This window comes from Sarcophilus harrisii, chromosome 6 (genome assembly GCF_902635505.1).
Source record: "Sarcophilus harrisii chromosome 6, mSarHar1.11, whole genome shotgun sequence".
NCBI classification, from domain to species: domain Eukaryota; kingdom Metazoa; phylum Chordata; class Mammalia; order Dasyuromorphia; family Dasyuridae; genus Sarcophilus; species Sarcophilus harrisii.
The window spans coordinates 91,722,327-91,735,938 of record NC_045431.1 but is presented as its reverse complement, the minus strand read 5'-3'; the positions used below and the strand labels follow the sequence as shown (position 1 = coordinate 91,735,938).

The 13,612-nt window shown below is 32.4% G+C and overlaps 1 protein-coding gene across 3 annotated transcripts in view; it reads left to right on the top strand.

Annotated features, from left to right (window-relative positions):
* Nucleotides 1-13,612, top strand: part of MARCHF1 (membrane associated ring-CH-type finger 1) — a 1,010,725-nt gene that overhangs the window by 613,299 nt on the left and 383,814 nt on the right. For all 3 annotated transcript variants that reach the window (XM_031942769.1, XM_031942767.1, XM_031942768.1), the window contains one exon: nt 7,040-7,188. In XM_031942769.1, the coding sequence (XP_031798629.1) occupies nt 7,078-7,188 (111 nt within the window). In that variant the 5' untranslated portion in view covers nt 7,040-7,077. The remainder of the gene's footprint in view (nt 1-7,039; nt 7,189-13,612) is intronic.

Sequence of the window (13,612 nt, the reverse complement as noted above, 5' to 3'; positions counted from 1 at the left end):
ATGGTTTGAGTAGTGAGTGTCCTAGGAATTCAATTTGCCCAGTATACCAATGGCTAAAACTGGTCCTACACTCAGGGATTTGAACTTCATGTATATTTCATGATATTTCATGAGTATAGCTGTGATTTTCCAAATTAAGCCCTCCACATTGCGTCTGAATTTAAGTGCCTCCTGTATGTACTGATGTATGTCTTTTTAACTTTAGAAGAAGAGGGAAGTCCCATCTACAAAGATATATCAGATTTAATTTTTACTATAATTTCCTATTTCATTAGTGTTCATGGAACTGGATTAGTTGTTGGTGGTATTATTTCATTTGAGTGCAGACTTGCCCTAAGTTGCTATTATGGGCTAATAATAATAATAATAATAATAATAATAATGGAGTAGAGTAGAGGAGGGTTTACAACCCAGCAAGGCCAAATTTGGTAGTTTTGAAAGCATGCAGTTTTCATATATCTGAGTTTATGGAGCTTATAGACAAGACTATGTTGATAATAATTTTAAACAACACATAAGTAAAAAATGTTCAAAACATTGGCCAATGTAAACTTATCCACTAGTTTATTTTCATTGTATTTTTCATTAATTCTAATAATGTACCAGTTAATTCAACAGCTGTTTTTCTTTGGTTTTTGAACTTTAAAAGAAAGGGATGGAACAGATCTCATCTAAAGTATGGCTCATACTGTCATTCCTTTCTATCAGGATCCATGTATCACAGCAAGGTTAAGGTAACTTGACTGTTTGCAAGGATCATTTTCTATAAGTACAGGCTTGATACTAGTGTTTTGAGATCTGGCTTACTGAGCAAAAAAAAAAAAAAAGATGCTTTATAAAACAACAGATTTTTCCAATAGGCCAGTCAATTGTGAATTTTTTTTTCAAACTGGATATATGTATTCACATTATTTTCTATAGTGCCTTCTACTCCAACACTTCTTTGCAAAAGATGTGAGTAATTTTCTTTAACAGTTTTCACAAAATGATTCTTTTAAAGCCTTACCTGCCTCCATTCTCTTTGTCTCTCACTAACACAAGCTTTTAGGTCCGTAGCAGATGGACCCTTGAGGAAATACATATTACTATTTCACTGTTCATGGGAGCAAGCTCTACATTGTAAAGGCATTTCCATTAAACCCTGAAGACTCCATTCACTCAGCAAATTCTCTCTGTGAAGAAGGGAGGAAAATGCCCGTGAAACCTGACTTAGATTTAGCCCAGAGGTGATTGTTTTGTTGGAAAGTTTGAGCAAAATCAATTCAGTCATTTTTTTGAGTCACAAAACCCAGGAAAAAATATACTATTGCCATTCTGCTATAGGCATTTATTTATTTATCAAAATAATAAGAAAATGAAACCTTGACAAACAGAATATAATTCATCGGTGTTTTCTAAAATGAATGAAATACACAAACATACACAATTTACTTGAATTGCTAAGTTATTTTTTTTAATTATTTGGTTTTTAGCATTGTACATTATGCTTATTTGCCCTTGGTCCAGACTGGGCTCTGATATCACCCTGCATCCATATAGGCTAGGGGAAATCAGAAAGTAATCCCAATTTTTGCATTGTGAGAGCCTCAGAGACAAACACAAGACATGCTCTAAAAATTTGGCATAAAAAAGTCAAATGGAACCTCCCATAGTTTTCCTTCAATGTTCCTTATCACCTTCCATTCCAGCTTATCTTTAGATGCATAGTATCCACAATGGGGAATGACAATCACATTCCTTCCTAGAATTGATAAAATATAGATCAACTAAAATTAGAGTAATTGAAGTGAAAAGAGGTACAGAAAAACAGATATATTTTAAGTAGCAACTTGTTTTTATTAGTATTTGATTTAAGTAATATTATTCAATTGCCTATTTTATATATATTTTTATTTATATATATTTTTTACTTTTCTGTGTATATGGTTTTTTCCAGTAGAATTTTCTCCAATAGAATATAAGCACCTTGAATGCAAGAATTATTTTCTTATTTTTGAATCTCTAAATCTTAGCTTGATATTCAGTGCATAGTAGGTATTTAATAAATGTTAGTAAAATTGAATCAACTAGGTGTAAGTCCTTGAGATAGGTGCTTCAGGAAATCCAAAAATGAGTTCTCTCCTTATAGAGAATTCAAAGAATTAAAAACAGTGATTATCATTTGTATAATTCTTGTTTCTGGTATTTTTCAATTTTCAAATTTCATATAGAATTTCATTTCAATCCCCTATGAAAGGGATATTTTATACATTTTTCTAGTCTTAAAATAGTATTGTTTTGAAGCTCTGAGAATGTGTTGCATTTCTGTTTATTAAATTAGACAGCTGCTTGGGGTAGCATATTAAAAATTAAATTTAGTTAAATCTCAGTTTCCTGTGATCGTTGTGTAAGATGCTCATTGCTGCCTCTCAGCACTGCATATTGGTTTGGTTCATTGGTTAGATAGTAATTAACATTAATGTTTAAAGACCATTTTCCTACCCTGATAAATTACAAATGATACCGACAATTTTATGTTCCTTAGGGTTAATTACAAATGTTCATAATTTATCTACCCTCCTGACTATTGTAAATGACTACATTCAATACTATGATGAGAAAAACTGTCAAACCTTTGAGAAGGGTGCTGCTCCACAGAGACTTAATGATCTAAATTAGAGAGGCTCTTCAGTCTTTTCTGATGAGCCACACTCTCTATCTCTTACCTCTCTTTCAGTAGAAAATAAATACCACTAGGAAAAAAGAATTCTTCTTTGACATGATCTAAAGTCAGGGTATTGTATGAGAATGGACAAGATGGCTGAGGAGTTCAATAATTATGATGGAAAACCTGAGGACAAAAAAGCCTGCTAACCAAAGGAATTTAAATAGTAAAGTGACAGTTTCTCTTTCCACTCTCTTGGTTGTCTACACTGCCCTTACCTTCCCTCAATAATACTATAGGAAAATTGTCCAAGGAAAGTTATATCAGGAATGAAGGAAAACTTCCAGGAGAAAAGTTCTGAAGGCACAAAAATAAGTCTAAGGAAGAGAATAAACAAGTGTATTTTCTGGGAAAGACCAGTATGGAAGCACAAGAAATTCACTCAGCAACTTAGGTCTTTAAATGTCTTGGGCAAAAGACGGAAGCAAAGACAAATAAAGAAAGATGTATATGAAAGCATAATCTAGTAGTCTTTAAGAATTAGGTCAAGAGAACTAAATCTCAAAATGAATTGATACTAATAAAGAAAATGAAGGATGACAAAAAAAAGGGTTTTCTTAGGTATATTGGGGGGAAATAGAACAAAAAAAATTATTGTCCAATGCAAATTGGATAACAGTACAGGCGATTGGAGAGACAATTCTTATTATAATTCTGTTTATTTTAAATCATAAAAATTGTCTTTGATAAAAAAGCTTACAACCAAAATGACTAATTTGAAGTTGCCACACAAGTAGAATGACAGTAAGATAAGATCTATTTTTGTTTAACTCATCACTATACCTATACAAACTTTATTATACTAAATTTTAATTTTCTTATAACCTATAGTTACTACAAGAAACTAAAACAATTACAAATATAATCATTGAGCCACTCACTCTCAGTGTATTCTGAAATACCATAGAAAACAAAAGGCTACTACAGTCTAAGAAAAAAGGCAAAATGTGCTTTTGGAGGATGGAAGAAAGTATAACATTTGGAAAAATATAGGCCGATGAATTTGATTTTGATTCTTGGCAAAATTATATTAAAATAATTGCTAATGGGAGTCTAGAAAAACAAATTATCATCATAAAAAGATATCAATGTGGCTTCATAAAAATGGGTGGTGACAGAATAACTCAATTTCCTGTTTTGACAGAATTACTAGAGTGCTACATGAAGACATTGCTATCAGTATAATTGAATCAGTTTGGAGCAAAAAATGTGACAGATACTTCAATGTGCTTTTCTTGTAGACTAAATGGAGAAATATAGGCTTATATGGTGATCCATATAGAAAATGTAGTCAGAACTGGTGAATGGTCAGGCCCCAAAAGTAGCCATTAATACACATGTCAGTCTTGGGTAGGGGAATGTCTTTCATGGCAAGTAAGTTTTTCATACAACGGCAATGAAGTATCAAGCACTTAGGTTTGACCTTTTGCTCTTCATCAATAGCTTAAGAAAAGGAATGAATAGGATGATTATGACAGAATGCAAATACACACAAACTAGAATGTTCAGCCATATTAAAATAAACTCAAATGTAACTCAAATGTAAAATCTTATACTCAGCTTCCACCCCATCTCCCAAACACACATACACACACAAACATACTTTACCAATCCAAGAACAAGTCAATCAATGAATATTTATTAAACGCCTACTGTGTTTAAAATATTATGCAAGTATAAAGACAAAGGTGTCTAGAACTAGACCACAAGGAAGTTATTTCTGATGGAGGAAGACAAAGATAAATATCATATCATGGATATAAAACTGAAAAAAAAACTCACAAAAATCATGTAATTCATCCTCTCCCCATTTATGTGAAGCTAAGAGATCTTAAATGGCTGATCAACTTCACATAGATAAATTCCAAAGGTAGAATTTGAACCAAGCCCCTGAGATTTTCTTAACACAAGAATGAAGGCTCTTTACACTGCCATATTGTCTTCCTAAAATGGGGGAAGCAGAGCTAGTCAGTAGATTAACTATTGTCAATCATCAGGGAATATCTGATCAATATGAATCAGCAATAGGACATGATGGCCAACAAAGCAAAAGCAATGTTGAACTGTGTGAGTGGGTATAGTTTAAAGCAAATTCAAATTGAAGCCGATCTTTGTAGCTCTCATGTTGATCTAGAAAGTCACAAATGGATATTATATATTTATTTTGTTAAAGGTTTTACAATTACATTTTAATGAGGTTCTGGCTGTACTGGGGAATTTTGCTGGCCCTAGCATTGGCCTTCACTTTGATAGTTTAGGTAAATGATGAACAGGTGATAGTCCCATTGTCCTCACTATTTCTGGAATATTTACACCATACTTCAAATACTGTACATTTCTGGATATTACTTTTTGCTGAAGTAAAATTTACTAACATTAATTAACTAGAGTGCCTAAAAGAGGATGATCACTAAGACAGAGTCTATAGAAATCACTGTGAATGCTTGCTAGGGTAAATGAGATTTTCTCTAAATGTTCATTCTAGATTATTTGTCCTCAATCTTGCTCTGGTAAGAAATGAAAGTTATCATCTTTACATTCCCAAGAGAAGAAAGAGCATATCAAAAATTAGTATCTAGAGCACAAATCCTCTTCTTAACTGATAACCTAACATAGATTTTGGTAATAGAATATGGATCAGTGGACAGGATTGTCCAAGATAGTCTTTATTGCTGATGAACATGTGGACTTTTCATTCAATTTAACAAATATACTTAGTGCCTACTATGTGAAAGATACTGGAGATACCTAGAAAGAAAGATATGACACAAACCTTTCTTTAAAGATGTTTATAATCTAATCTAATTATAAGGGCTATTACCTTATCAATTTTGCAGGACATGAATCATGAATGAAATCTTTCCTTTAGTATAAGACTCTCAAATCTGAAAAAGGAGAAAGGAACCCACAAGTTAAAAGAATATCTATTGACACAGACTATTTGGGTCCCATTATGTCTTATTTCACTCCTTGGTTTTGAATAAAGATACGTATTTTCATTTGCTCTTAACATACTTCAGGAGACATAATTAAAAACTGACGAGCAACTCAAATATTGTACTTAGAGAATGTCAAAAAAATTTTACTTTCTACAGTATAGATGAGTTGGTATGCTGATTTTCTATCGATTAATTAAGAATTTTGTATGAAATCTTAAGCAAGGTCTTTGTGGGAGGTTTGTGCTCATGAATTTGATACTGAAAAGACTCATTCTAGTAACTGGCTGTTCTTCAATTTTCCTCCTCTACATCCTCTACCCATCATGACTGTTTCTCATATTTGTCTGCCTGTCTTCATAAGTAATCCATCTACAAAATTCCTTTGAGCTCTCAGGCCTGTTTTTCATGAAAGATTTTTATCACTTCTCTATTTACATTGTTCAGATCTACTTAACTAGACTGTTTTGTCATTTAGAGTAATAACTCATCAATCTGTTAGCGCAACCTTTCTTTATGTTACCTTTCATAATGCTATGAAATGGGCTATTTTGAATCCCTGAAATGTTATAAACCTCCAGATTGCTAATTGCTTTGGATGCTGTGAAAAATAATTACTCCACATTATTTTTGATATTTAATTGGCAATGTAATGTAGTTAACTAAAGACCTGCAATATACTATTTCAAATTATTAGATGTGCTGAAATAAAAAAGTCAGCTATAAAACTTTATAAGTAAGAGAATATTTCCTATATTTCATTAGCAATGAGTATAGATATGTTTTTTTAAGAATATGAGAAAATCCAAACAGTAGGAACTTACATAAAGCTGAAATCTGTGTGTTTCATGCAGATGTCATATTAGGAGTCTGACATCCATTATTTCTTTATGGATAATGGACATTGTGTGCCAATTTGGGTCCATGATGCTCTGAAAATCCTGCTTTCTTATCTGACAGGTCTTTATAAGGGTGCATAATGATTCCATTGCTAGAAGGATTAATCTTTATTGCTTCCCTGCATTCAGTTTGTTCTGCATCTGTAGGACATATAACAGAAATGTTGTTCCAGATTGGAGACATCATGGAAGTACATATGCATTTCATCAACTTTATCCTTTCCTCTTAAAGACAATGCCACTTTCTGTTACATCCTAATCTCTGAAAAAATAGCTCTTAAAGTTTATTGCAAGGACTTTCTCTAAACCAGAATCGCATCAGGGAAAATTTAAAATAAAATTGTTAACTAGCCTATTCTTGTCTCTTATTTTTGTATATTTGGTATTAGCCCCATAGTTTGCTTGCATTCTATAATATATGGTGTGTTTCCAAGATATGCATTTGAAAGCATTCCACCAAGATAAATTAACCTGATTGCGGGAATATAAATTATTTTCAGAATTTCAGAAATTGAAAAGGGATAAGTGGAAGGAGAAAATGTTGGGCTGGTGTGAAGCGATAGCCCGTAACCCTCACAGAATCCCAAACAGCACAAGGACACCAGAGATCTCAGGGGATCTGGCTGATGCATCACAAAACTCAACCTTGGTGAGTGAAAAATTATGTTTTCTGAAAGTGACAGTTATTGTAAATTAAAAAAATGGCTAATTTTCATGGAAATGTTTTTATTCATTATAAACATTTTGGCTTTTCTCCTTGAGAAAATATTATTTAGATAATATTGGTGAACATTTATTCTAGGATTTCAGTATCAACAATCAGACAGCTACTAATTATTCTTCACAACTTGCAAAAAGTCAAATCTCCCTTTCTCCCTTCCTTTAATTTAACAGGTATAAAGAAATCTTAAAATGGAGAAAGTTCCCTTGAATTATGGTCTTAATTTTCATCAACATTCCAAAGGCTATGAGAAAAAAACTAACTATATATTTTGATTTATTTTTCCTCTTTGAATATTTTACTGAAATTTCAAATACCTGTAATTTTTTTTTTTAAATTACTCTCATTTTTTTTATAGAATTTGGTCTGAGGCATCTCTTGTTATTCATCAAATTATCTTGTTGTTTCATAGAAAACAAAGGACCAAATGAAAAAAAGATTTTTATAATCTTTAGTAGGGGTTCAGTGTGTGTGTGTGTGTGTGTGTGTGTGTGTGTGATGAAAGTAACACTGGTTTCAGAGTCAAAGGATCTTGACTTGAATCTGGACTTTGCTACTTTCAACCATATAGTAAAGATGGTATTGAGATGGCAAAGTTCTTCACTTTTCTCCCCATCAACCACTGTCGAACCTGATGTTGGTGGTCACTTCTAGATCTCCATGCCATGTTCCCTTATCCTCTAATGTAAGGATCTTTTGCTTTTCTGTTTCTAGTCAGCATTTTCAGTGATTAGGAAAGATTACCCCTTTAACAGGAAAAATGTGCTCTCTATGGCCTTTGCCTGATATATTCCTCAGCAATCCTAAGGAACAGGCATGAATTAGCTTTGCTAAGAGGGAAAAGGAAAGCCCACTATGAACTCTAAATTTTAAGTGAACATTCAAGGTAGAATCCAACCATTGTCTCCTTTTCAGGAAAAATATGTATTTTCCTTTTGGACTTCTTGTTTTGTTACTCTGTTGAAATGATCAAGGTTTTATTAGTTTTATGCAAACTAGAATCTATTGTAACTTCTGGCTTTATTTTTCTACTTTGGGGAGTATTTAGTGTTTTCTAGTGTTGTATATGAAGTAGTTGTACTCAGTAGAGCATTACTAAAAACATGTCAAGAACCAATATTAGAACCAGGAACCCCAACAGGAGATCAGCCTTTTGATTAATTGTGGCAATGAGACAAAAATTAAAATATGAATATTATTTAAATTTTATCACATCTGTCAAAGATAGTGTGGACATGAAGGGGAGTTTGAGAAAATGAAGAATATCAAGAAGAAATTGAAGACTGGGAAATTCTAAAGGACTATTATGTATATTCTATAATATTCTAATGTGAACTCAGCTGAACTATTCTTTTAAAAACTTCAGGGTTTAGACTCATTAAAAAATTGCTTACTTCTCAGGCAAATGTCTGGATGACTTTAAAAATATATTTATTATTTTATTTTCCATAATTACAAAACAATTTTAGCATTTGTTTTTAAATTTTGAGTTCCAAATTCTCTCCCTTCCTTTCTCCTCACCTCACCTGATTGAAAGGCAAAGAATTTGCTATTGCAGGTATAGTCATACAAAAACATTTCCATATTAGTCATATTTTAAAAGAAAACAAAGACCAAAACACTCCCAAAAAATCCAAACCTCAGGAAAAAATATAAAAGTTTTCTTTTCTTTAAATTATGCTTCAGTCTATATGTAGAGACCATCAATTCCTTCTTTAGGCATGTTAAGTCCTTTGGACTTGTTTTGGATTGTTTTCTTTCTGAAAATAGCTGTCATTCACAGCTGATCATCTTACCATACATAATTTTTTTCTACATAGTTTTTTTTCCCTTTTTTAAAAATCTCTTTTGGGATATCATTAGGTCAAAGAGTTTGCATGCTTTGATAGTTCTTTGGGCATAGTTACAAATAGTTCTACAAAATAGTTGAATCAGTTCAAAATTCTACTAGCAATGCATCAATGTCTTACTTTTCCCACATTCATTCCATTATTTATCTTTTTTGTCCTTTTTTCTTTTCTGTCCTATTAAGAAATCCAATACGTATGAGATAGAACCTCAGAATTGTTTTAATTTGCATTTCTCCAATCAATAATGCATTAAATAGTTTTTTTCATATGGCTATAGTTAGCCTTGATTACTTAATCTGAAAACTGTTTATATCTTTTGATCATTTACCAATTGGGAAATAGCCTTTATTTTTAGAAATTTGATTCAATTCTCTGTTTGAAAAGTGAGACTTTTATCAGAAAAATGTGCTTCAAATTTGTTCCACAGTTACTATTAGTAATTACATTTTCCTCCATTCTATTTACCTTCTCCCTGATGTATTTATTCTACTCTCTCCCTCCTTTCATTATGTCCCTCTTCAACATGGTAAGACTCTGAAGTTTATAAAAATTCATTTCTTCTAAGAAACTTCAACTCCTTTGCTTATGACATGGATCATTTCTTTTTTTCTATAATATATTAGTCAAAGTAGTTAAAGTAATATGGGAAATACTACTCTATAACATATATCATGAAATAAAGTATATGAATGGATATAGTCCCCACTTCACTAATGAGAAAATACAATTTTGAGAAATTATGACTAAATCACCTAGATAATAAGGGGAAAGAAGGGATTAAAATTTACATTTCCTACCTAATTTTAAATTATATTCCATAAAGAATAATATATAATTTGTAATAAAAATAGGTATATTTTCACTCTATCAGCTTAACCTTTGAAATAAATCCATCTTTATAATCATTTTCATGCAAGATGAAAGACAATTTTTATATAAGATAGAAAACAGGTTTTGAGTCAAGGAACTAATATTCAGGTCCTAGCATGACTTCTTCCTTTCTCTGTAACTTTGGGCAGATTTCTAATTTTTCTGGACTTGAGTTCTCATTGAATTCTGTCATCCATTAAACAACTGAATTAAGTCTAGTCGCCGGTTTATAAAGTTGTCTACATAGTATTTTACCTGGTTGACACTGATGACCATAGCATTCTTTCACAAAGGGTAATCATTCCTTATTTTTGGCAGTAAAAATAACTTATGAACTCTTAAGAGCCCTGAATTCTAAGAGGAAATGAATATTACCAATTGAATAGCAAGATAATCACCTTCTCAATAAATATTTTTTTATAAAATAATGTTCTTTAGATTTATTCAAAGTGTTTTATGAACCAATTTTTTTTGGCAATCTCAGAAAACATTCAGTCATTTAAAAATGTTTCCAAATGAACAAAATTAGTAACCTCAGGGTCTTGAAAGAATGCATTTACCAAGAAAGATTTTTCATAACTCTCAACCAGAAAACTGAAAAAAGTAAAGAACATTGTGCACTTAACAATTGCTTGCAAAGCAAGGTAACCATTTAAAATTTATTAAAACACAATTGTATTTGTTTGAGGTTCTTCCTATTGGCTATGTCTTGGAGTAATTAACTGAATCAAGTCACAGTCCTAGGATTAAATAATAAAAATGGGGAAAAGAGAACAAAAGAGTGAAGAATAAAAAGGCAAATGGCATTATGGATTGAGGCTTGGAAAAATACATAGAATAAGAAGAAGCTTTTCTAATCCAATCCAATCTAATAAAAATTTATTGTGTTCCCTCTATCTGTGTTAAGAGAAGAGGATATATGAATAAAAAGGACAGTTCTTGTCCCCCAAATAACTTTCAGTCTAAGAGTAGAAACAGTACATCAACGGGGGCAGAAAAGAAGTGAAGAAGAGGACTGTCTGTTCTCTGGAGTTGAAACCAGGCAGAACAGTAGATACAAAGTGGAGTGAGCTAAGAATTTAGTTTTTGCCCTCTATGAAAGAAAGCATTGGGAGGAGTTTGGCCTTCTACGGTCCAGGCCTCCATTAGGAGAGAGGAGAGGAGGCTGAAGGAGGTGCTATCTGTAAGGGCTTGAGTTAATCCTGACCAATCTCTTGCCAAGTCTTATAATTTCTATCTAATTGATTACACAAGCAAAATAGAGAAGACATCAGGGGAACCTGTTGCTTTTCTGACTAAGGGAATATTTCTCCCAGAAGAAACTCTAATAGTGAACTACAATAAAAGATTTGCAGAGAATTTAGGCCAGGAATGTTATTTTAGGATGCATAATAGCCATTTAACAAATGCTAACTGTTCAACTAGCCTTTTTATATCACTCTAAGATTTACAAAATATTATCTCATATAATTCCTACAACAATTCTGGGAAGTGAATAATATTAATATCTCAATTTTACAAATTGTACAATTTTACAAGTGAAGTAAACAGAGACTAATGACTTGCTAATTATTTACACAGCTGGTGATGCCTTCCAAAGTTCATATCTTAGCACTGCGTGAATGATGTTCTTAAATAGACCTGAATTTTGACATCTTTAAAATGGGGATAATGATAACTGTTGTATTCAAATCACAGAATTTGAGGCTAAAGTGATATAACATATGAAGAGTTCCTAGAAGATATCAAAGAGTTATATAAAGGTCACTGCCTTTTGTTGTCATTAATGAAATACCCTTACATTTAAAATTCCATTTCTTGCAGTTTATAAACATTAAATGTGCATTGACTATTGTACAGAAAATGAAGAAATTTTAAATTAAAGGTTTTTTTTATTTTCAAAATATATACATAGATAATTTCCAATTCACTCTTACAAAATCTTGTGTTCTAATTTTTTTTTTCCCTCCTTTCCCTCACCTCTTTCCCCTCCCCTACAGGCAAGTAATCCAATATATGTTAAAGGTATAATTCTTTTATACACATGCACAAAGTTTAGTTCCTTCCAATAATGAATGATTCAAAAGAGAGAATCTCTAACTGTTCATTGGCAATGCTTGGGTTGCCTATTTTCTACACCTGAAAAGTTCCATAAGGTAGACATTGCATCTTTGATATATTTAAGAGAAAAAGAAAAGAGAAAAGAGTATACACAGGGTAAAACAGAAAGAAAATCGAGGGGCAAAGAGACTTGAGGAAAAATGGGAGGGGTTCCAAGGGCCTGGATTTCAAATAGGATTATTCTTTTCTCTGTTGCATATATTTTTTTAATTTTTCAAAAAAATTTACTTAATGTGAAAAGTTATGCTAAAGTTACCTCTTCTATCTTATCTATTCCTTTGAGAAAAGGACACTCTAAGATAGGTAGACAAACCATTAACACTCTCTGAGTCTTATTTTCCCCCAACTGTAAAATAAAGATGCCAAATTTATTGCTTTTATTATATGTTTCAACAGGTTGCAAAGGGATGACTATGGTCAGTAGAAAAATTGAGAGATCCTCTTAAGCATCATTGTTTCACACTGAAAGTCTTTGGCAAAAAGAAACAATGTACTGAGAATTATTTTTGCTTCTTTTGAAATATTGATGGGAAAAATTTTAATGTGTTATCTTCCAAGCTTAGAGTTAGGCCCTGGGATTGTAGAGCTGTCTCAACTCTTCTCTACAAGCTTTTTTGTTCTCACTGTTTCTTCCACCATCCTTCTACCAAATTCAGAAGGACCTTTCTGAAGATGAAATTTCAAGTTTTGCCTTTGTCACATACTGGATCATTGAACCTTAACCTCATAAGTCACTTAACCTCTTAGTGTCCCCAAGCAATAATTTTAAGTAGTTATTAATAGTTATTAAGTAGTTATTGATCGTTCCATATGAATTTGGCAAGATATCTTTAGGCAAGTACCTCAGGGGTAGGTGGTTGGCCTCATGCTATTTAACATTTTCATCTGTCATTTGGATGAAGGCAAAGATAATATGATCAATTTTAAAGGTGACACAAAGTTGGGGGGTGGGCAGCCAGCACATTGAGTGCCAGTCACTTTGGTTATGGGCATTATATTTTAAGAAGATTGATAAATTGGAGAGTAATCAGATAAGAGCATCTAAGAGGTTGAAAGATCTTTAGTCCACATCATATAAGTACTGATTGAAGGAATTAGATATGTTTAGACTTGGGGTTGTGATGGCTTTCTTCAGGTATTTGAAGGACAGTTATGTGAAGGTATTAGACTTGCTCTGTTTGTCCTGAGATGTCAGAACCAGAAGGTCTGATTAGAAGTCACAGAGAGGTCAATTTAGGATTGATGCCCCAAAGTAAAATGGGCTACTTCATTGAGGGATGCATTCTCCTCAGGCAGAGACTGAATGGTCTAGTCATTTCAATGAGGAGGCCCTTCATGAATAGAATGAACTAGATGGCCACAGAATTCTTACATATCTCAAATTCAATCATTTTGTGATTTATAAATTACCGAACATTTGGTCATCAGAATCAGCAAAAGGAGATTCCTTAGTACAAGTTCCCTAAACTGATGAGACAGTTGAATGAATAGAGTGCTAAGGTTGGAATCAG